This window comes from Triplophysa rosa, linkage group LG10 (assembly GCF_024868665.1).
Source record: "Triplophysa rosa linkage group LG10, Trosa_1v2, whole genome shotgun sequence".
NCBI classification, from domain to species: Eukaryota; Metazoa; Chordata; class Actinopteri; order Cypriniformes; family Nemacheilidae; genus Triplophysa; species Triplophysa rosa.
The window spans coordinates 21,698,653-21,721,483 of NC_079899.1; the positions used below are offsets into that span (position 1 = coordinate 21,698,653).

Here is a 22,831-nt window from a genome sequence, read left to right on the forward strand (position 1 = left end):
GATTCTAATGATCTAAATCGTGGAATTTTTTTGTCGTTGTGGTTGCATAATATAAAGTATGCACTGAACTAACACTGAATTTAAATATCGCATATGTGATTTCACAATGCAACATCTGTTCCTGTGCACGTGTACGTCATGTGCTTTGTAAATTGTGTCTGGTTGATGTTGCATTGCATGCTTTCCTTTACTAGATTAATAAAGCATCAATCTTACGTTAAACAGCATGCATGGTTGTCTTCAAAAAATATATATAGTACAATAGAAAAGCAGTGAAGCACATCTGAAGTGCAATAGATGCATTTATGAAGGGGGAGGGTGTGAAAGGGTTACATAATACGTGCTTTCCCCAGTCCGGAGGCATCGCTGCTGCTTGCCATTGGTCGATCGCAGCGACGCGCCTCCCCACGCGCTGAGCTCGTGGAACCTTTCAGGCCAATAAACGCGTACGTGCGCGGCCTCACATCCTCATGCCAGAACAGAGAACAGGCCAGGCGTTCTGCACGTCAACCACAGATCTGTGTGCGTTTCCCAAACACCGCAAGGATAGGCGTCGTGTGAAGATATTGTTTCACGTTAACACACGTATCACAATGTGTTTATTTGTTTTTGCGTTTCACGTGTTTGCTCACCATCGAATTAAACGATTTTTAAATGGATACATAAAATACCCACGGCTGCACATTATGTTTGACGGTGACTTTGCGATCAACTAACAGACAACTGTGTTGATAATGCAACATTTATTTTATTTACATAATGCATACTTGCACTACTACAGTATTGGCTTTGTTTACATCATATCATTCTTGCATTACTATTGTATTGATCGACTCTGTTTACATCATATGCATACTTGCACTATAACAGCATGGACTTGTTTACATCACATGCATACTTGCACTACTAGTTTTTACTGTCTTCACTCCCTATTCTTTGCTATGCTATATATCTTTGCTTATATATGTGTATGTGTACATGTTCCCATTTTAATTTTTTGTATGGAGAGCAAAAATTTTGTTGTACAGCTGTACAATGACAATGAAGTATATTCTATTCTATTATCATGCTTCATTTTTGGTGTGGATATGTGGATATGGATAGGTCGAACATAACATAAAAACAGTTAAAAACTTCCCTCGTACCCACTAAAACTAATACATTGTGTAAAGCCTAAAACACTCACAATAAAAGTAAAAAGATACACACCAGTCAACCTCAGGGATTAAGTTAATCTAAGAATGAATGTAAAAACAGAACAGTTTAACAGTACTTAATTTCATTAGCCTATAAAAAGGGTTTCTTTCGTTTATTTCTGAGTGATGATGATTCGTCCACCTCATCCCACCTCAGGTGGGTGTGGAGATGGAGAGGGGTACACTTGATGTTCTTGTTTAGTGTGGAATATATCGCATTTAAATCGGTGACCACCTGAATAGTGATCCCTATCAGAAGGAGTCTCCCAAACAGGAGTGACGAGAAGATCTGGATCTTTCTCCTGAGGGGGAAAGACGTTGTCCGAAATGTTGCATTGATTGAGCTTAGTCTTTGCAAGATATAGTTTCTATAGTCAACAGCAGTTGCACATAGCAGGATGTGTCCGGTTTGGTTAGTCTGGAAACTGTTTGTCTCCAACTGTTGGTTTACTAAAGCATTTTCAGGTAACATGTAAAGATGGAGGAAAACTGCAGGCTTGTTTCCACCATTGAACGTATATTTATAGCTGCTGCGATATTACACCTACTGACAGCGAAGTCATTTTAGTCACCTGAAATTAAAACAATATAAGAAAGACACAATTGTGTTTGTATTGTCATGTGACATTTCGCTGGAATGCAACTTTGAGTTTATATACAGGATGGTGAAAAACTTTTTAGCAATGGAAATTTCCAATGATTTTCTATGAAAAAGGTGGAAACCTTGTATATAAACTATTTTAAAAGCACTTTATTAGACACCCTAATATTGTACTGAAACTTCAGCATTGCCGTTCATTTCACCATGCAGACTCGATCCTGCAAAAAACAAAAATATTGTCATGTTATGTGTCAGTATGCACTGTACATTTCTCATGGCTATAAAAATATATTTAGATATCAGAATAGCCTACATGATGTGATGTTAACCAATTTTATTGACATCATCTGGGAATACAGTACTTGTAGGACTGTTTTTCAAGAACAATGGCTAAACACACCTGGAGTGAGAGTGTGACTTCTGTAGGGTTTGTAGGCGAGTGCATCTTTAGCGATTTCTAAGTTTCCTTCAAGAACAAGATTAATGCATCTGGTGAGATGGTTTGCCAAACATTGATAGCATACAGATAAAACTATTCAAGAGCTATTCAAAAGAAATGCATTGTAATTAACAGCTCAGTTTACCAATTTCATCACTGGTGATTTCATTAACAGCAGGGTTGTGTCTGGCCCCATCCCCCTTTGCTTCCTATTTAGGAGACAAGCACACGTTATCACATTGTCATCACACACAAGGTTTACAGAAATATAGGAATTACTCACCACTCTAACAAGTGTTGATGAATTCTCCTTAGGTGCCTTTTCCTCTAACTGAAATGAATGTCTGCAAAGTAACAGAGAGGAAATTGGAAATGGCTCTGGATGGATGGGAGAATAGCTTGTGAATGTATCTTATGCAATTTGTGGTTACTACACAAGAATTCTTGTCAATGTAAACTTAATAAGGCCTGAAGTTTTTAACCCACACATTTATGATGAATTCTTTTCTGCCATCTGCTGGATGAGATTAGAATTGCAATGTAAATGGTCAAACGTTTTTAGCAGGGGTCTCCAACCTTTTTGTAAGCGAGGGCTACCTGAACAGATAAAATCATCCAGAGGGCTACTTGTTGGATATAATAAGAAAATACTTTCAAACTTTAAACTGTGCGATGCATACTTTTTTAACTTAATTTACTTAACTTTTAGGGTTAAGTTATAATTAATCCTTTTGTTTTTGGTTACAGTCAATTTCACCTTATAGCCTACCACCATAACCATTCACAAAATAAGTGATTATTTTTGTTTTAATGGTATACGAAATTGTTATAAACAGTTTTCGTACAGAAATTGAACAAAATAATCAAATGTAAAATAACACAAACTCGCACTCCATCCAGTGAGTTTTCACACCTGTGTATCGATTGCTTTGTTCCGAAACCGGGGGTTAAACCGCTACAATATTGAAATTTATTTTAGCTCGGTTCGCATTCACAAGGCAATATTTCCAGACGGACCAAACTTTGTTAATAAAAGTCACGTGCGAGTAAACTCTCATTCGATTGGTCAGAGTGCATCTGTTTATTTTCCGGCCGGTAACGCGAGTGATAATGAGCGGCAGCTGCGCGTTGTCTCGCGTATCTCACGGCGGAGCTCGGGAAGCATAAAAGGAGGAGAAGGACGAGAGAGAACCAGGCCTGGATTTTATGTTATGTTTTATTGTGTTTGTGTGGCCGGCAGTCGACTGTGAGGGAGCTGTCAGCACTTTACTTTCGTATTGTTGTTTGTTTATTTTATTAAAAGTTTGGTTTAACCTTCGCCGGTTCCCGCCTCCTTCCTTCCTTACTTTGAACATTGTTACAGGGAGCCATTAGCAAAACAATCCCTTTTGCGTCACGCAACTTTACATAATTACCCATCATACATTGTGATACAGTCTGGTTCGCTAGTCCGTTTGGTCGGATGGCTTTCACACGTCTACCGAACCGCTCCAGAGTTCGTTTGCAATCGGGCCGAGACCACCTTGTTCAGGCGGTCTCGGGGCGATTGTTTTGGGGCGGATTCACATATGCCTAAACGAATCGAACCAAGAGAGAAAACGCACCAGGTTCCGAAACAAACCCTTATGTGTGAAAACGCCCAAAGAGTGCTTTCTCACCTGACTCATTTAGTACGGTTGAATCGCACTAGAGTTCGTTTTTCTTCTTGGTGCAGTTCGTTCGGGCAGGTGTGAATGCAATCGCACTCGAGTGCGCACCAAAACCTCTTTGAAAAGGTGGTATCGGCACGCTTTCAAACGAACCCTGGAGCGGTTCGTTTGTGGTGAGAACGTGATTCGACCTCGAAGAGACCCAAATGCAAAAAGTACTGCACTTTTGTGAACTAAACCAGTTGTCGTAGTCAACTGCGCTGTGCATTATGGAATGAGGACAAGTGTTTGTTGACAGTTTGCACTAGCATGGCTCGCGGACAAACTTAGAGTTGTGAGGAGGTACGGAGCCTCATAGAAATTTGGTCTGATGACCATATTCCATCCTAGGGATGGGCATTTTTCAATAAATTCATATTTGACTATTTGAGATCATAAAAAAGAATATGCGAATATTTGTTTATTTAAATTGAGTTAATAATGACGTTATTTGTTAAGTTTTTAGTTTTTATTTAGTCACAATTTCACATCAAGCTTATAATTATCATTAAATATTCATAACGCATTAATATCATATCGTGTATAGGTTTTTAGATGTTGAAAAAAAGGAAAAAATAGAAAAATACATAAAAACTGAATTTACCCCTGTTCGGAACGGTATAACTCAACTCAACTCAACTTTATTTATATAGCGCTTTTACAATTTTCATTGTTACAAAGCAGCTGTACATGAGACACATTGACTACAAGCAAAACAATCAAAGTTGTACCTGCAAAAACAAGAAAAGGTTGAAAACACAGAAGACAGACACACCCACATACAAAACACTCCACACACACAACACGCACCAACACACACAGACACAGAGACACACACACACACGGATGCGCACGCACACACACACACCCACACCACACACACACACGTACGTACACAGACAAGTACGCACACACACACACGCTCAGTGAGAGCACACATTTAGGATAAAGGAGAGAGAAGCACAGGTCAAATATAACAGATAATAAATTCCTATATGCAATATTAATTAAGTAAAACTTTAAGATTCTAAAGCAGCCCCCCCGGTCAGGCAGATAGTGCAAAAACAGTATGCAAACGGTGGCGAGGAACCCAAAACTCTAATCGAGAAAAAAAACCTCAGGAGAACCCAGGCCCAACCAGGGGATTCCAGTTCCCCTCTGGCAAAAGCTGCTGCCTCTGCACAAGCTCCAGAGAGCTTGCACAACAAGGCTAAATAAAATAAATAAACTTAATAATAAAATAAATTATAGTTTAAGATTATCATTAATAATCTAATAGCATTTGAAATTTTGTGGTGAAGACATGTCAAGTGACCGCGTCCTTCTTTATCCAGCTCTATCATCTCAGCTCTTGTCAGGTCCCCACTTCCCATTCTCCGCTCTACCATCAGGTCAGGCCATGAACTGCATCCTGCTCGCTGTGGTAACCTTGGAACAATGAGACAAGACTGGCTGAGAGTAGAGTACTGTTCTGTACTCTTTGATGCAACAAGTACATCAGTTGTGTTTTTGGTTCCGGTTGATCTAACTAATGCAGCCTAAACCCTCTGAAGATTTATATTATGGAAGAGTAGTGTATGCAAGATTAAAAAGATGCGTCTTTAGTCTAGATTTAAACTGACAGAGTGTGTCTGCCTCCCGGACAGTGCAGGGAAGACTATTCCAAAGTTTAGGCGCTAGATAGGAAAAGGATCTACCACCTGCACTTGATTTTGAAATTCTAGGTATTACCAACTGACAGGACGCCTGAGAGCGTAATGCACGTGAAGGACTGTAATACAAAAGGAGTTCATTCAAGTACTGAGGAGCTAAACCATGTAAGGCTTTATAGGTAATAAGCAAGATTTTAAAGTTAACGCGATGCTTTATAGGTAACCAGTGCAAGGTTGACAGAACCGGGCTAATATGTTCATACTTTTTTGTACGTGTAAGAACTCGAGCTGCCGCGTTTTGGACCAATTGGAGTTTTTGTAATAAGCCTGCAGGGCAACCACCTAACAGTGCATTACAGTAATCTAGTCTTGATGTCATGAATGCATGAATTAACTTCTCTGCATCTGAGATTGACAGCATATGACGTAGTTTAGATATATTCTTAAAATGGAAAAACGCATAATACAAAATATAATACAAAAAGAAAACATACAAAACCAAACGAACAGAACGCAATGTATACTGACAGTCTGTGATATATGGTTATCTTGTTTATTTTGTTTTACATGTTCTTGATAAGAAAAACAAGCATATAGGTCTATTTTACAATGGTGAACGTTCCTCAGCCGGTTAACAAGCTGACAGCGGAGAAAACAAGCTGCTCTTCTAACTCCCGCAAACAAAACCCATCTGACAAGAATATCTGGCTTTATTGTTTATAATGTTGATAAAGTAAACGGGCTTGATACCTCCATGCCGACTGTCCAGATCCTAAAATTTACTCCGCAACAAAGACGGAGCCATGTAATGCTTGTTTCCCTGTTAATTACGCGATACGCGTGCAAATTTATTTACAGGATGTAACTTGAAGGTGAAGACCCTATTTGAACTTCTTAAAAGGAAAATTCAGGCTTTAGATTTGGAAAAAGGTGCCAGTCTTATGCTAAGGCCAAATTCATTAACATTAGTTGCAGTGAAATGTACATTTTCATGTTGTTGAAATTAGCATTACTTAATAAATTTTTAACAAACGAATATGAATTTGCCAAGAACAACCGCTCCGAACAAGTTATGGTAATAAATTAATTATTGTTAATCTTCTAATATTACGTTGGCATTTTTATACCTAATGTAAGTAATGTTAACAAACTCTGTGTCTCACCAGTTCCTAAACATTTTTATATGTGAGCCGAGCATAACACGCGATACGGGCATCCGGGGTGTAAACTTAAAATATTTAAACTAGCTTGCGATCTGAGTGAACAAAGATTTAGGAACACATACAAATTATTTTTTAAATATTTTCTGTATATTATAAAATCATTACAGATGAATTGAAGAAGCATTAAATAAGACGTGACAACTCTAAGGTCTTCTGTAGCGGTAACTTAATCCTGTGGTGACGCAGTTTTTATTCTTATGAAAAATACAAACATTCGAATAGCATTTTTAATTTTTGAATAGTTATTGCTGATCGAATATTTCAACATTCGTGCACATTCCTATTACATCCCAACTTTAGAAAACTCCTGAACAGCAAGATATTGTCATTGTTTAGCAAACAACTCAGGGGAAAAGGGTTTAGTAGATCTGTGGAACAGTGCCGGGTTAAGGTAAAGAAACTCCGCCAGCAGTGCGTCCAAGTGCAGGGTGTACAAGTTCCACGTGTTGTCACGTGACTGCATTTTGTTTCGTTTCTACTGGTTCGGACCAAAGCAATCAGTGTGGTGTGAAAGGGAATCAAAAATGTGTATCATTTTTTTAAATTGGTCCAGACCAAATGAACCGAACTAAAGGTGAGAAAGCGCCCTTTAAGAACAAAAACGTACCTTTTTTATAATCTGGCGCCCAATATCACTAAGGAAAATTGAAGTTTCTGCAATAGAATAACTGTAGCTTGTCTTTTGCCATAAATAGGCTATATAGCCTATGCCTATATATAAAAATGCTGCTCAGAGCGCACAGAACACAATAAACGCGCGGCTTTCCGAGGTGAATGCCTGCTCTTTAGGAACGCTCTTTAGTAACGCTGTATGTTATAGGAGGTAATACCAAACCACTGTCATGTCAGACTTTGGCTAAAGCATTTTAGAACAGCATTGATGGTGTACAACGAGACCGGACCGTTGGTTAGTCCAGTTATGCCGTCAATTGATCTAAGCACATTCATTTTTGGATGCGAATCGAGGTTTTTTTTCAGTAAATGTGTTTCTATCATATTTAATTGCGCATATCTTCTTGTCGGTTTAAAATTAATCCGATTCAATTCAGCGCATACGTTTTTATGCACTTTTTAAGAATTTATGTGTGTCTTTGCGTTTTATGTGATATAGCCTACGCACAGAACGCACATCAAATTCACAGGGATCAAATTGAGTTCTCTTTTACATATTTTGCACTTGAATATATTTACATTGGCAAAGCTTAAACACTTAAACACGTGCAAATGATAAACTTTCATGACGATGCAGCAATCGCCCGATCGGTAGTCCCGAGCGTCATTCATGTGCAGCTTTTATTTGTTGAGCCCAGTGCTTGGCGGGCATCTAACAAAGTTCACTACGTTGGAGACCACTGCTATAAAGAGTGATACAGTCAGAGCCAATAAATAGTCTGTTAGTAGTCTATTAATAGTGTTCAATAAATAGTCTATTCTATGTTTCAGGGCTTTTTAAGGAAGAACAAGTTTGATATGTTTCTATTTGGTTTTTGTTAGTTGCTGTTAGACAAATAATTCTATTTTTAACTTTCTCATTATAAAAGTATAAAAAGTAACTACATATAAAAGGTATAGCTAAATGACATTAAATTAAGCTAACTAACGTTAGTTAACATGAATTAACCATACAAATATTTTACTGCTTTATTGATATGTTTCTCTGCTAATTACAAATTACAAATGTATCAAAATACAGTTTTACTTTTTTTGCGTTTGACTATGTAGAGAAAAAAGGGGATCAAGGGTATTTTGGGGAGCTTAGAGAGGTTATTTTAGTTTACAAAAATTAAAACTTTGAAAGTGTTTTTGTTCATTGAAAATATTGGCCTAAAATTTATTGGGAAAAATGAATAACAAAAAATTGAAATGTTGCCTCAGAAATGAAATAAAATTAGTTTAAAGCACTAAAACTAGGCCTATAATAATAAACAAACTAAGACTAAACCTAAAATTAATTAATCTTATATAGCAACATAAAAAAATAAAAATAATAAAATAACAAAAGCATATAACAAAGTTGCTGAATATTTAACTAAGATTTACATAAAAACTAAAAGTATAAAATAAAAGCTAATTTAAAATATGAATAAAAATGAAATAAAACTAAAATCAAAACTATAATAACTCTGCTTAAGATTCAATTATACCTAAATAAATATTATTTCTACAGCAGTTATTAATCTTAGTTAATGTCAAATTTAATGTTTACTAATACATTTGTTTATATCAAAAGCTAAGGTATATGTATAATGAACTGTATTTGTATTAACTAACATTGACAAAGATTAATGAATGCTCTTACAATATTTAATTTTTTAGCTGATGTTAGCTATACATGAACTAATGGCAATGACTTAAACCTTATGTTAGTGTCAAAAGTATAGAAATTGTACTTGTTTCTTTCTTCTAAGGCTTTAAACTATGCACACATCCCCTACAAGTCAAATAATTACAACCTTGCTCTGTTTATTCACTTGTGCTCTTTTTCATGTTTTCATATGTCAACTACTAGTCATATGCAAGACAGTGAATGAGCCACATTCCTGCTTCATTCCACACATTTCCGTAGTGGAAAAACTTGACAGTGCTGTCCTGGAATGCATCTTACAGCATTTATGGTGTTGACAGTACCACATACCCACAGGACACGCAAGGTTGCTTCTTTACATCTGACTTTATCTGTGGACACATGTTTTTGTCTCCTAATGCGGCACATACATCTCATAAAAGGTTAAAGTCGCAAACCTTAAAATGTCATTCAGCGACAACTCACTTTTTACAGGTTGTGCAGATAAGGAGCAAGGCGATGCTGAGGATGAAGACGATGAGGATGGAGAGGAATGCAGCTTCTGGTGTCTCTGACACTGCCCAGCCCACCAGATCGGTGCTGATCGGTGCCATGATTAAGATACTACAGGTGAACAGAAAGATCAGAGATTAAAAGATCTGTCTCGGTACATAATGATTGTTTATGAACACCACTTGAGAGCGCAAGACGACTAAGCAGCAATCAAATCTGAATACACTACTCAAAATTCAGATATAAATGTTATTTTATACAAACAGTTGCACATGCATAACACATATAAAGCAACACAGTGAAGACATACAAATGTATGAATGCTTGAATGCTTTTTATGTAACGACTATTTATATTTTACATGTATTTTCCACACCAGCAGATCTTTGTCACAAAAGTTAGGTGTGTAGGCTACACAGTGACATTTTATAAATCCAATTGAGTGTTCAAAAATTGTGTCTCATCTTTATAGCTTGGTTCCTAAACCTTTCTCAAGACAACTAGTTAAGAAACACAAACATTTGCAATGAAATTCAAAAATTCCAAAGAATTTAACGTGATTTCCTTTAAAGACTGACTTCACTAGAAGCCGAGACATTTGTTTAAATGCTGATGAGCAGCTTCAACAGAAAGCCTTTCACTGACTGTTTTGCAATGAACATCATCAGTTACCACAGAAAGAAGTTTTCATACAATGTTTCACTGCTATCACCAGAAGATGCTTCTGATATTGACAAATTCTCAAATGAATCAATGTCTATGTGAGAAAGCCTGTACTTAAGATGTCACATTTGACTGTTGATACTGTAAATCTTGAGAAGGTCAGTTGTGTTTAAAGGGCCCTGAAACTATTTAAAAAAAGTTTAGTGGCTCTGACAGTTTCATTCTATCTAGTTCATACACTACATGTTAAAAGTCTCAGCCTGGAATGTTTCTGTAATTTTAGGGCAATTATTCATCGGCCAGAATATCCACTTCTTCATGACCTATAAACTATTTCTGCTGTAACTTTCGCAGCATACGGAAAAGATTTTACCATACAACTATTACTTTACTTGTTTTGACAATAAAAAAGACAAAAATATGTAAATCCTCAAGTATAGCTGTACAGAATACATGTGTTAAGGAGGATTAAAGAAACCCCACCCCATTGTCAAAATGACAATAAAAACAGGTTCTTAAAACAAAACCTTCAGATCCACCTGATTTAAGTAGTTACCTCTCCTAGTTTCGCTCTTCTTTTATGATGCTAACTAAACATTACAAATGTGTGATCAATTAAACTTTCATAAAGTTTTTTCAAACCTAAAAATGTAAAATCTATTTCTGTACATGTTTCCTAATAACAGTGCACACAAATTTTCAAAGAGTCCCAAAATTTACATTGATAATAAAAATTTCCATCTCAGTGTAAAATTAAGTAGCAATGAGAGATCAAGACTCACTTGTGCGGCTGGAACCAATCCCAACGAATCTGAGCCGATTAAAAAGCAAAGTACCAGCGTTTATAATAGTTCAATGATCCTTCTCAGTTAGTAATTTCTTGCTCTTGTACCCTACATGTCGACACAGACTAAGAGCAGACGCTCGTCGGCCAGCAGACTTCAGTCTAACACTGACTCTACTATGTGGCCTTCTAACAGGTGAATATAGTTTTGACTCATTTCCTCATTCCTTCACCTGACTTCATACCTCTTCACTCCCTCAAGACTCAGACGTCCGCCTGTGACTCACTCAACAACTTCCATCATCCTCTTACGCCCAAGATCAACTTACAGATAGCTACTTAAAAACATTTTGGTATTAAAATGAGGTGTGATAACAGTCCAAAGCAGTCTTAAATATATTGTTTTTCTTGTAATCACAAATGAAATATATGTGATAAGCAGAAACAGAACTATTATCATTCCAAACAGTAAAACAATTCTTATCTTAAAGTTTTAGATAGTTAACCATTTTCAGACGTCTTTAGAATATGACTAATAGAGGACTGCTGTTGTGTCTCACTAGTGTCTGTTGTGTCGTGCTGTTTACCAATACAACTAACTGGAAATTTGCATTTTATACAAATTTAATATTATGTTTCACTGGTATTACTGTACCAGCGAAGCCAGTTTATAATTATATAATGTGGACACTGGTAACATTTATTTATAAGAAAATTCTATATGGTTACATTAAATAATTTAGCAAATAAACATGAAGCGACAGTTCACCCAAAATGAAAATTCTGTCATCATTTACTTACCCTCTTGTCATTTTAAATCTGTATGACTTTTTCTCTTCTACACAAAAGAAGATATTTTGACGAACTTTGGTAACCGAACAACAGCTGTACTCATTAACTTGCATTGGTTTTGTGTCTATACAATAGAAGTAAGGTTCTTTTGTGTTTCGCAAGTGGAAGAAAGAAAGTCATACAGGTTTAAAATGAAAAGAGGGTAAGTCAATTTATTTTTTATTTTTGGGGGAACTATCACTTGACACAGTGAAGACCGGGCTAGTTGTCACAAAGGGAAGTCACAAGGGCTAAATTTGACTACCTATTACACAAATGCATTCTATATATTTCACACACACGCACAAATTTAGTACTGTATAATATGTGTTTTACATGAAAAGCCATGTTTGTGTTAATCTGTAGTTTCTGTACTATAGTACTAATTGAGATGGGATGACATCATCTCTAGGCTTGCTTGACACCAGATCCTCATGTTCAAGCAGCTCAATGAATCTGCAAAAAAACGATCTGTTAAAAAACATGTCACATTTACTTCGACGTGGAGATCGCTCATCCTTACACAAGATAAAAGCTCTTCTATGTTCCTAGCCTCCCCGGTGTAGTGGTATTTCTAGACACTCACATGCATGCTTTCATTCATCCCCCACATTTCATGCATATCACAGTCGCCCGGGCAACCATGCTTGCATCCATCCCAGCTTCCTTTGTTGTATTTCACCTCTGCTGCAGCTCTGACAACATTATGGATTTTAAAGGGAAACACGCCTCTAATAAGCTGTTCTCAAACACTATATGGGTGGGTTTCTTTTGTATGTGAGGAGGAGGAGCTCATGACAGCATGGCACATGTGCACATTTTACATTCAGACGGGTACTGAGTTTGCTGGGTGGGCACGTGTGCTGTACGCAACACAGCCAGCAAATCCTCTCACCATTCCCCCCCAGGAAGAATTTCTGTCTCTTTTGCTCGCTCTCGCCTGTTCCTTGTTAGAGATATAGCGATAAGCTGATATCAGGAGTTGACGATTTTTTCACAGAAGAAGCTGGGAGCAGATGTTCTACATATATCAGGAAACACGCACATTCACAGCAGCAGAAGCGTTTAATCTGTAAAATGCCAGCTCAGCTGAGCCTGGCAGACCAGGAGCGGGATTGGAGGAAGGCAGGGAGGATGGCAGAGCTGGGTCTCTCCATCGTCTCAGAGAAGAGACCGCGGAGGATGCACGACCCTGAGAGAAAGCAGAGAGGTTAGTAATGCCGTAAAATATGTAGCATTTGTTCCCCTAAACTGTAATTCTGTTGCATGCGTGGTTTAGGTCAATGCTTTATATTTCACACATTTCTCCTGCTAAATCTGATTTAGTAGCATATGACATTATATTATCAAGATGAAACATGTGACGCCTATTCCAGAAAACTGTTAGTAGACTATATATACTCCCCTGAGTGTGTACACTATGTAATAATGCTTTAATTTGGCATTTCCTCATAATCTTAGATGGTGACGTATTGAGGATAGTTGTGTGTGTATGTATGTGTGCCAGATGCACTAAAGGTCTTTATAAGGGTTAATCTCAGTTACAATCATATAGTAGTCCGTTATATAAAGGTCCCCAAAAACAAGTCTGCTTTACTATTAATAAAAATATTCATGCAAGCATATTCAGCAGGTACTACAGAGATGAAAAAAATGAGCATTCTGTCATCATGCACACCCTCGCATGCTGTTACAAACCATCATTTTTCTTTCAAGGAACACAATAGGAAACATTTGGGTGGATGACTGACAGCCACATTCACTTTCATTGTTAGGAAAATTATAAATATCAACATTCTTTAAAATTTGACCTTGTGTTCCATTCATGAAAGAAAGTCACACAAGTTTGAAATAGTGTGAATGTGAATAAAGGATAACACATTTTTTCATTTTTGGATGAATTTGCCTTTTAAGGTCCACCCCACTGAGTGTTAAGTTCACCTCACAAGTTCAGTGTCAGCACGTAGTCTTCGGTCAGGCGCTGAATATGTTGTTCTACACAGCAACAGTGAAACAAATGTTGTCTCTGTAGCTGTTTGCCAGCCTCAGGCCATCTTTATTTAAAAAAAAAACCTCAAATCTGGCATAAAACAGGCCTCATGTTTTTCTTCCATATTTGCCTTTTAGCTTTGATTTGGGGTTTTAAAGGTATTTTTATAAACAAACATTGGTAACACTTTACAATAAGGTGCTATTTGTTAACGATTATTTAATGCATTAGCTAACATGAACTAACAACGAACAATACTTCTACAGCATTTATTAATATTACTACATGTTAATTTCAGCATTTATAAATACATTATTAAAATCAAACATTGTCACTGTTAACAATAGTTAATGCACCATGAGCTAACATGAATAGCTGTATTGACATGAACTAACATTAACAAGGATTAATAAATGCTGAAAAACGAAATTGTTCATTGTTAGCTAATGCATTTACTATTGTTAACTAATAGCACCTTATTGTAAAGTGTTACCCAAACATTTAATACTAAGGGAGGCTAATGCATTTTAATTTAAAGGTTAAGAAGGCCTTGTCAAGAACAAGGTGATGAATAATCTAGGATTTAAAAATGCCTCTGGGTTTACAATTATGTGAAAAGTGTGAAATCCCCATGAGACAATGTGATCGATACTAAGGAGATTTTAACAGGTAGTAACATTCCATGAAATTATCTGACTAAACACAGAGACATCTTGTGTTTAAAAGCATTCATAATACTGAGCATTCCTCATTCTTTCTGTACTGTTGTAAATCATTGCAGGTAACCTGCCTATCTGCTTTTCAAACAGGGTGGTCGAAGGTTTCTGGTGTGAAGAATGTAAATGTGTAAAAACATAACTTGCAATATAATCAGAAGCTTTGGATAATGAAAAATGTGACCCAGTTTTTTCTTACTGTTATTTACTGTTTTTTTTAAATCACCTAAAAAAATCTTCCTACAAAACGCAAAGAACATTTCCAAATATTTCATAATATACTAAAATATTATGATCTTGATAATATCAAATTTGACTGAGTAAGAACAGATTCAGGTATTTGTTTTGCAAAATAATACAACAGTGTAAACAAAATCATGTAAGTATTTAATATAAATACAAATTTGAGTACTGTCTCTTAAAAGACAGTACTGTCTCTTGCTAATATAAGTAAAAGCAAATTTACAAAGCATCTTCTGCTGTAGTTTTTAGATCCCAGCTCTGACGTGACACCCAAAGTCATGGAACACAAGAGAAAATCATGTGCTCCTCCGCACATCAAATCCACTCAGATTATTATCAACAAAAAAAAATGCAGCAGGTCTGAAACAGCTACGATTTATATATCGCTTCCACTTGTCATTTTTCCTCTCAAACGCTTCCCCCACATTCATTGCTGCCATGGATACAACGTCAATGAAGATTTAATGTCAGTCTTCAGTTCTAAACCTCTGAGTAATCTTTTTTAATGAAAGCCTGAGCATACCCAAGCTGACTTTTTTTAGCCATTTCCATGAGCGTGTTTGAATTGAACATTCTGTGCACTGAAACTGTCATGTTCTGACATTTACTATTTTGCCATTTAGAGTCAAATGCACTCAAAGTGGATGAGAGACTGCAACTGGCCCGAGAACGAAGAGAGGCGTACCAAAAACAGCTGGGTATTCCATTTAGTCCGACTGCATAACATCTACACCGACTGAGAAATGAACTAAAAGGATTATTACTGTGAAATTACGTATTTGATCGGTCTGATTTTCAATTTTCTGTGGTATATGTGAACTGCAGCCTTGCGAGAGCACAGTTGGCTGGCGAGGGAGGAGCGAGCCAAAAACTTCTACCAGAAACAGCTTGAAGAGCGCAAAAGAAAGCTGGAGGAGCAGCGACAGAAGGAGGAGAGGAGAAGAATAGCAGTCGAGGAGAAACGTAAACAGAGACTTAAGGAGGAAAGAGTGAGTTCCCATATGAACGAAAAATCACAAAAGGGATAGTTCATCCAAAAAGAAAAATTCTGTCATTTAACCTTCATGTCACTCAAAACCTGTATCTGACTCTTTTTTCTGTGGCGCCCAAAAAAAAGAGATTTTGAAAAATGTCTCAGTGGTTTTGTGTCCACACAATGGAAGTCAATGGGGGCCAATGTTGTTTGGTTGCAAACATTCTTCGAAATATCTTCATTTATGTCCTGCAGAAGAAAGAAAGTCATACAGGTTTATATCCATGCTATAATTTATAGCTCTGTGTTTTATATTTAAGCGATTAATACGTAAAATAATATAGAAATATAAGACTAAGATCATAAAGTTCTGTAAAGTCTGTCCACATGTTTACTGTCCAGTCGGTTTATGCGAGTTATATAAACACAGAATCATGGGAACACTGTTTTGCATCAATGTCGTAGGAGCGTTATGAGTCTGTGGTGCGAAGGACAATGGCGAAAAGTCAGAAGGATAAACTCGGCCACTGCTCACAGCGGACCACCAACAGCGCCCAGAGCCACAAGAACGGTGAATTTCTAACAACACAAATAAAAAAAGCACTAACCTTTAAAATTCTTTTCTAAGCTTGCAGTCTCTATTTCCTCAGCTCCGACTTGTCACGTTTTGTTAGTGTCTGTGCTTTCTGCTGTTCTCTAGCTAAACGCCGCTCTCTTAGCCAATGGGAGATCGAGCTTGTCAGTCGTCTTCAGACTCCCACCATTTCCTATCTAGCCAGAAGCAGAAGTGCTATGTGTCTGTCCCGAGACACAGGTACCTCTATAAAACAACCAAACAATGAGGGATTGTACTTTGAGTTAAAGGGAATTTACAAACGTGTTTTCTTCCTTTTCTGACTCACCAACTTTTATTTCTCCATACTCGTTTATCCCCATTTAACATTGTGTTGTGAAACAAAATCAACCACATTTTTTTTAGTTGTTCATGTTTGTCGTCGTTCAGTATCATGTCACTCCAGTACCACCCAAAAGGCCCAGGTGCATTGTGGGAAGGCAGTGAACAGACCTGCCCGCTCAGTTCCAAGCGTCAGCATCCGCAGAACCACTAACAGAGAGCTGGTGAGAGATTCCGCCGTGTCACAAAGCTTAGTTAGTTGAATAGAAATCTAACTTACTGTGGTAACAAATGTTCATATGCATTCTTAAACTGGCTTTCAGGTGGCAAAAGGTGGTTTTGAGGCAAAAGACCAGCAAACACAACCTCAGACAACAGTTGAAATCCATCCCAGACAGGACACAAATCCACAAGAGAATGCGAAACCCCCAACACTAGGGTATTTTTTCTATGTAAATAATAATGACAGTAAAACTGGATGCTTTAACATTGACACATTCTTTTCTTGTACATCTCAAGTCTGCAGATAAGACCACACCTTAGACACGCTTTACCCAAGCAAGATGGTTTGCCTCCACTTCTGGAAGAGCAAGAGTATGAGCTTGCTCCACATTTTCAACAACCCGAGACGACAACTCCACAATGTCTACAAAGAGATCTCAAACAAGATGTACAACTGCAATTAAATCCAGCTATGAATCCTCCACACTGCGCTCAGACTCCTAATGGTTAGTGAAGGTCTTCTGTAGAAATCTATAAATACAGTATATGACCCTAGACAACAAAACCAGTCTTAAGGGTAAATTTTTAGAATTTGAGATTTTTACATCACCCGCAAGCTGAATAAATAAGTTTCCTATTGATGTATGGTTTGTTAGGATAGGACAATTTTGGCCCAGATACAGCCATTTAAAAATCTGGAATCTGAGGGGGCAAAAAAATCAAAATATTGAGAAAATTGCCTATGAAGTTGTTAATCAGAGGTGTGGTTATAATGCTCTCTGTTGGCTTACCGCAGACGTTGTGGAGGTTAGATGAACCCAAAAGTGGAAATTCTAAGTTTTACAAAGATACCAAACTTGAGTGGGTAATTTTCAAAGAGCGGGCGGGTGATACTCACGAAATCTTGGTTTCAAGATGTCAAACATGATTTTCTTAAAAACACTTGGATCAACAAATTCCCTTTATATGAATTCAAAACAAAGTATGACATGTTTAAAGGCATCAATTTCAAAACTTTTACTGACAGTGTAACACAATTAAAACATTTTTTTTACAAAAAAGGCCTTAAAAATTCTCAATACCATAACCATTTAAAACTGTCAATCTCATAGCATGTTTTGCTAAAAACAAGCGAAGCCATGATGCCTAAGCAAGTTTTTATTAATCATACACAATAAGACATTAATGAAGTTTATTTTAATAGAATATTACACATGTAAAATTTCTTTTAATGTGGAAAACTACCTGTATCGGTAATGAGAAGGGGAAAGTCGTGTACACAGCGTGACAAGAGAATATTAAGTTTTTAACTAGAAAAATATAAAGTAGTTTGTTAACTTGTTAGCCTTCACATAAAATCAAACTTAATGTAAATATCTTTGTGTGTGTTTAAAAAGTCTTTAAAAACATTACGGAGGATGAGAATATCAGTCCCGGACACTTCTTTCTTCCACTGTTTCTTCATTTTTATTACACGTGAATATTCTGCCAATCATTTTTTTGTAATTTGAGAACATCTAGTAGAACATCCAATTGTTTTTTTCACAATATTTTTTATTTTACTCTGTTTCAATTACAACATATAAAGCACTGAGAATCTCAGCAGAAGAAGCAATGAAATACTTTTACAAAATTATGTTTTGTCCAAGGTAGAGAACACGATTATCTTTTTTATGATCATTTTTTGTGTTACCGAATTGTATGTTTTATCATTTAAATCTTTACTGCCATGATGTTTCAGTGGTTTCGTGAGAATCACCCAGGCAGCATTTTGCTACATCCACAAAAATTAAGTTGCGATATATTTAAGGTAGGAAATTTACAAAATATCTTCATGGAACATGATCTTTACTTAAAGGCGGGGTGTCCGATTTCTCTTAGCCGTTGTTGATGTTCAAATCACCAAAACAAACACACCCCTACCCACATCTTTCGCTTTCGTGAGCGCTCGGCTCGGCTAATGTCCGTCCTGTGCACTGTGCACCTTACTGCTGATTGGCTACAAGGTTGTTTTGGTACTCGGCCTGACTCAGTTGTCTAAAGCCTAATTCGGAAATCGGTTACCCCGCCTTTAATATCCTAATGATTTCTGCAATTAAAGAAAAATCGATCATTTCGACCCATACAATGTATTTTTGGCTACTGCTACAAATATGCTCGTGCTACTAAAGACAGTTTTTTTTGGTCGAGGGTCACATATATAGAGATGCTATAACATCAGTTATTAATCCAAACATGAAGGGCCGGTTTCCCGGACGGGGTTTTAGCCTAATCCCAGACTACTTTAAAAATGAGTGGCATCTTGATCGAAAACAACTTGCACTTGCATATCTTAAAATATATCAGTGCGATTGTTTTGTGTCAGGATGCACACTGTAATGTTTGTTTGTAAAGCATGTTTTTAAAAATGCCTTAAATATCCTAATTTAACTAAGGCCTAGTCCTGGTTTAGGCTAATCCCTGTCCGGGAAACCGCCCCGAAATGTTTTACGATTCAAAGGACCCCAACTTCATTTATCCTAAATGACACTCGTAATCTTTGTAAAATGTCTCCCACCTCTGTCCAATCTCAGGACCAAGTCAGATTGGTGATAGAGCCCAAATCAGATCTCCTGCATGGACCACAAAGCCCGAGGAGGCCACACGCCTGCTGGCAGAGAAAAGAAGGCAAGCGAGGCTTCAGAGAGAAAAAGAAGAGGAGGAACAGAGACAGAAGGTGGAGATGGAGAGGTAAAGACAGACTTCTGTATTCCCACATCATTTCCATTGCTATTTTATTTTTTTACTGACACAGTGATCTGACATTATAATGTCCTGTGGACAAATGAATAAAAAATGCCGCTAACTAAAATGTCAGTGGCTTTAAATGTATTTTTTGCTGAAGTAACTGAAAATCGTGTTAGTTGGGTTGTGATCATAAAGTAGCTTGTTTTATCTGACAGAACGCACATACAAGTTATGAAAGATGTTGAGATCTGAGATTTAACTCTGTAGAAGGGGAATAGAGGAACTGGCCCTTCGGAGAGCCGAAAAATGTGCCAGGCAAGAGGCCGAAGCCGTGAGACTGGAGGAGGAACAGAAGAAAAGAGAAGAAGAAAACAGACGTCAGGCTGAGAACGCTCGCAGACAACTGGAGGAAGAAAAAAGACTTCAGCAACAGGTATGTAAATAAAGGACCCTGTCCTTGATGCTGATTGGTCAATGGCGTTTAGTTTGTTACAAGCTATACTTTACAGGAGTACTGGACATTATTTAGTATTGTGGTCCCAAACTGCAAGACTATTTGTTTGAAAAACTAAGACACAATGACTTCAAAACAGGAAAAAATCATATCTATGCCCATTGTTTCAGGTTTAGAGCATTTCTTACCAAGTCTGCACAATATTATTATTACATTACGGTTGTACAGAACAAAACAGACATCACAATATTGTATTTCTCAGAGAGAGGAAGAGGCTCTTCAGAGGGTACAAGCAGAGCAACAGAGGCTGGAAAGAGAAACTCGCTTCCAGAGAGAAGAGGCTGAGCGCCAAGAAAGAAAGAAGGTACATACACAGAACTGTCCAACTCACTTAAAGTGTAAAAAAAAAGAGTAAAAATTTTAATTCTGTCATCCTTTACTTAACCTCTTGTCATTTCAAACCTGTGTGACTTACTTTCTTCTGCAGAACACAAAAGAAGATATTTAGAAGAATATTGTTAATCGTACAATGGTGGTACCCATTCACTTCCATTGTATGGACACAAAACCAATGCAAGTCAATGGGTACCGCCATTATATTGTTCTTCTTTTGTGTTCTGCAGAAGTAAGAAAGTCATACAGGTTTGAAATGATAATAGGGTGAGTACATAATGACAGAATAATTTTTTTGGGGTGATCTATCCCTTTAAAGTGAGCTAAAAACAGCTCGCTTGTTACTGACCGTCTGCAGCATATACTGTATTTATAATGCTTTTTTACGTATCTCCCAATAAGCGCCTACAGGAAATCATGAAGAGAACCAGAAAGACTGAATCTGAGGATAAGGTGAGACTGGTTTTAAAATGCACCATGTTGCTGTCCCAAAGGAAAAATCTCACCTTATTGTGTCCTGTAGAAAGCAGTATCTGTGAAGGGCACTTCATCCGGCGAGAATGTGAAGCCTGCTATCAGGCTACCAGGTCCTGGAAAAACATCAAAGCTGGAGATGAGGGAAGAGGACGACATGCTTCCTACTGTTGCCTTCAAAGAACGCAGATCATTCCGCCCTCTGTCTGGCCTGGAGGAGATGCAGGCGCACCAGCAAACAGGTACGGGAATAAATTCATCAAATTTGATTGAAATCTTAAATGTACCAATTTTTGTATTAAGCTAACATAAGTGTTTCAAACAAACATCGGGTGCAAATCAAAGGACACATTTGACTATGAAAAACATCACACAATATAAACTTTAATATTGTGAGGAAAGTTATTTATGAAAGGTACAAAATTACATGAAGTAATATTAAAGGTCCAGTGGATACAATTTAGCGGCATCTAGCGGTGAGGTTGCAAATTGCATCCATCGGCTCACTCCACCTCTCCCCCCTCCCTTTCGAAGTACTACGGTGGCTGACACAGAACTAAGATGTCGTCACATTTTCGCTTTTTTGCTGAAGGAGATAACGTATTTATGAAACACTCTCTGTAACGCAGTTTGTCCATTTATGGCTACTGTGGAAACAACATGGCGAATTCCATGCAAGGGGACCCACGGTGTATGTAGATAGAAATAGCTCATTCTAAGGTAGTAAAAACATAACGCTTCATTATGTAAGGTCTTTATACACCTCTGAAAACATAGTTATGTATATTATATTGCATTTCTGTCAATAGATCCTCCAACAAATTACACACTGACCCTTTAAGTTAAAAGAATTGAACAAACCGTTTCAAATATTCATTGTATTTTTGTAAGCATTTGTATATTCATAATGTTATTTTGATGTTTGAAAGTTGTTATACAGTTGAAAAAAAAGGTTTGTTTTTTCTCCTGTGCTTCAGAGGTTATTTAACCCATGGAGTCATCATATGATGTCAAGACGTTCAGAGCATCTTCAGCAAGCTTTTGGTGGTAAAAACAGCTTCCCCTGCACTTTAAAAATCCTTTAGGTAACAACTCCGCTCTACTGCCCAAATAAAAAGCCCAATAACTGCTTGATCTGATATGGTGCCATGTCCCTCCGTGCTCAGTGGCTAGATAACTTTGGGTATGTGGTAAGATTGTCAAATAACGACCTGTTAACTCCCTAAATAAAACTTGAAGTTCATTTTTCAGCTTTAATTTACTCATATTATTATTTTATATTAAAGTCAGTATGTTTATGGTGAAGAGAAATGCATTGCTCAAACGTAGTCTAAGAGAGATTTCAGTCTTAGGTATGCACAAAACACATGCTCACAGCGATTCACCTGCAGTGCACACAGCTATATGTGTAATAATTTATTGTCAGATTGCTGAGCTACAGTAAAGAAACTATATTCTGTATCTTTGCACTGCTGCTGTTTGTAATACACAAGTACTTTTCCATCTGTAGTCTATGCCGACCACTGCTTTTGCGTCACAGTTTGTTACCAAAACAGGTGAGCTCATTAATTCCTAGTTTCCATTGCTCATTTTGCACTGCTGCTATTTAGCTGTTCCAAATAATCTTGAACACTGCTTTTTCATAAATCACATTAAAGACTATCACGTGCTCGGCTGCCTTTATGAGCATTATTATTGTGCTTGTTCCTGACTTTGTGCAATATATAGATGCTTTTGCAAATGTAAAGATGTAACAATTTAGTTCATTTTTTAATGGTGTAAGTAAATAAACTTCAAAACCAAAACTGTCGCTGTGGTCTGTTGGAAACTATGAATGGATCTATTCATACAGATTTGATGCTTAGCCTAT

At 37.2% G+C, this 22,831-nt stretch overlaps 2 protein-coding genes across 4 annotated transcripts; one reads left to right on the forward strand and one right to left on the reverse strand.

The window, feature by feature from the left end:
* Nucleotides 1-734: 734 nt before the first annotated feature.
* si:ch73-204p21.2 (uncharacterized) lies at nucleotides 735-12,510 on the reverse strand. 2 transcript variants are annotated; one of them, XM_057344562.1, is made up of 6 exons: nucleotides 12,398-12,510; nucleotides 9,570-9,707; nucleotides 2,520-2,580; nucleotides 2,382-2,445; nucleotides 2,198-2,263; nucleotides 735-2,015 (listed from the first exon to the last, which is right to left on the reverse strand). In XM_057344562.1, the coding sequence occupies exons 2-6, from the start codon at nucleotides 9,695-9,697 to the stop codon at nucleotides 1,960-1,962; spliced, it is 375 nt and encodes a 124-aa protein (XP_057200545.1). In that variant the 5' UTR covers nucleotides 9,698-9,707; nucleotides 12,398-12,510; the 3' UTR covers nucleotides 735-1,959. The 2 variants fall into 2 exon arrangements, with proteins under 2 accessions (XP_057200545.1, XP_057200544.1); XM_057344561.1 differs by lacking the exon at nucleotides 12,398-12,510 and adding an exon at nucleotides 11,042-11,248.
* A 188-nt stretch (nucleotides 12,511-12,698) lies between these two features.
* On the forward strand, nucleotides 12,699-22,767 carry map7a (microtubule-associated protein 7a). Of its 2 annotated transcripts, XM_057344554.1 has the most exons (14): nucleotides 12,702-13,084; nucleotides 15,447-15,521; nucleotides 15,649-15,812; nucleotides 16,262-16,367; nucleotides 16,497-16,610; nucleotides 16,776-16,915; nucleotides 17,015-17,130; nucleotides 17,211-17,419; nucleotides 19,487-19,643; nucleotides 19,908-20,073; nucleotides 20,357-20,458; nucleotides 20,890-20,940; nucleotides 21,011-21,203; nucleotides 21,939-22,767. In XM_057344554.1, the coding sequence occupies exons 1-14, from the start codon at nucleotides 12,952-12,954 to the stop codon at nucleotides 21,947-21,949; spliced, it is 1,737 nt and encodes a 578-aa protein (XP_057200537.1). In that variant the 5' UTR covers nucleotides 12,702-12,951; the 3' UTR covers nucleotides 21,950-22,767. The 2 variants fall into 2 exon arrangements, with proteins under 2 accessions (XP_057200538.1, XP_057200537.1); XM_057344555.1 differs by lacking the exon at nucleotides 16,497-16,610 and having other exon boundaries at nucleotides 12,699-13,084; nucleotides 16,800-16,915.
* The last annotated feature ends 64 nt before the right edge of the window (nucleotides 22,768-22,831 follow it).

Bases quoted from the DNA above. Each gene is read 5' to 3' on its own strand.
- map7a (XM_057344554.1), top strand. From the start codon at position 12,952: ATGCCAGCTCAGCTGAGCCTGGCAGACCAGGAGCGGGATTGGAGGAAG. The intron at 16,368-16,496 runs GTGAATTTCTAA...GCTGTTCTCTAG, and splicing joins CGCCCAGAGCCACAAGAACG to CTAAACGCCGCTCTCTTAGC. The intron at 20,941-21,010 runs GTGAGACTGGTT...TGTGTCCTGTAG, and splicing joins AGACTGAATCTGAGGATAAG to AAAGCAGTATCTGTGAAGGG.
- si:ch73-204p21.2 (XM_057344562.1), bottom strand. From the start codon at position 9,697: ATGGCACCGATCAGCACCGATCTGGTGGGCTGGGCAGTGTCAGAGACA. The intron at 2,581-9,569 runs GTGAGTTGTCGC...GTTACTTTGCAG, and splicing joins ATCTGCACAACCTGTAAAAA to ACATTCATTTCAGTTAGAGG. The intron at 2,264-2,381 runs GTAAACTGAGCT...TTGTTCTTGAAG, and splicing joins AATCACCAGTGATGAAATTG to GAAACTTAGAAATCGCTAAA.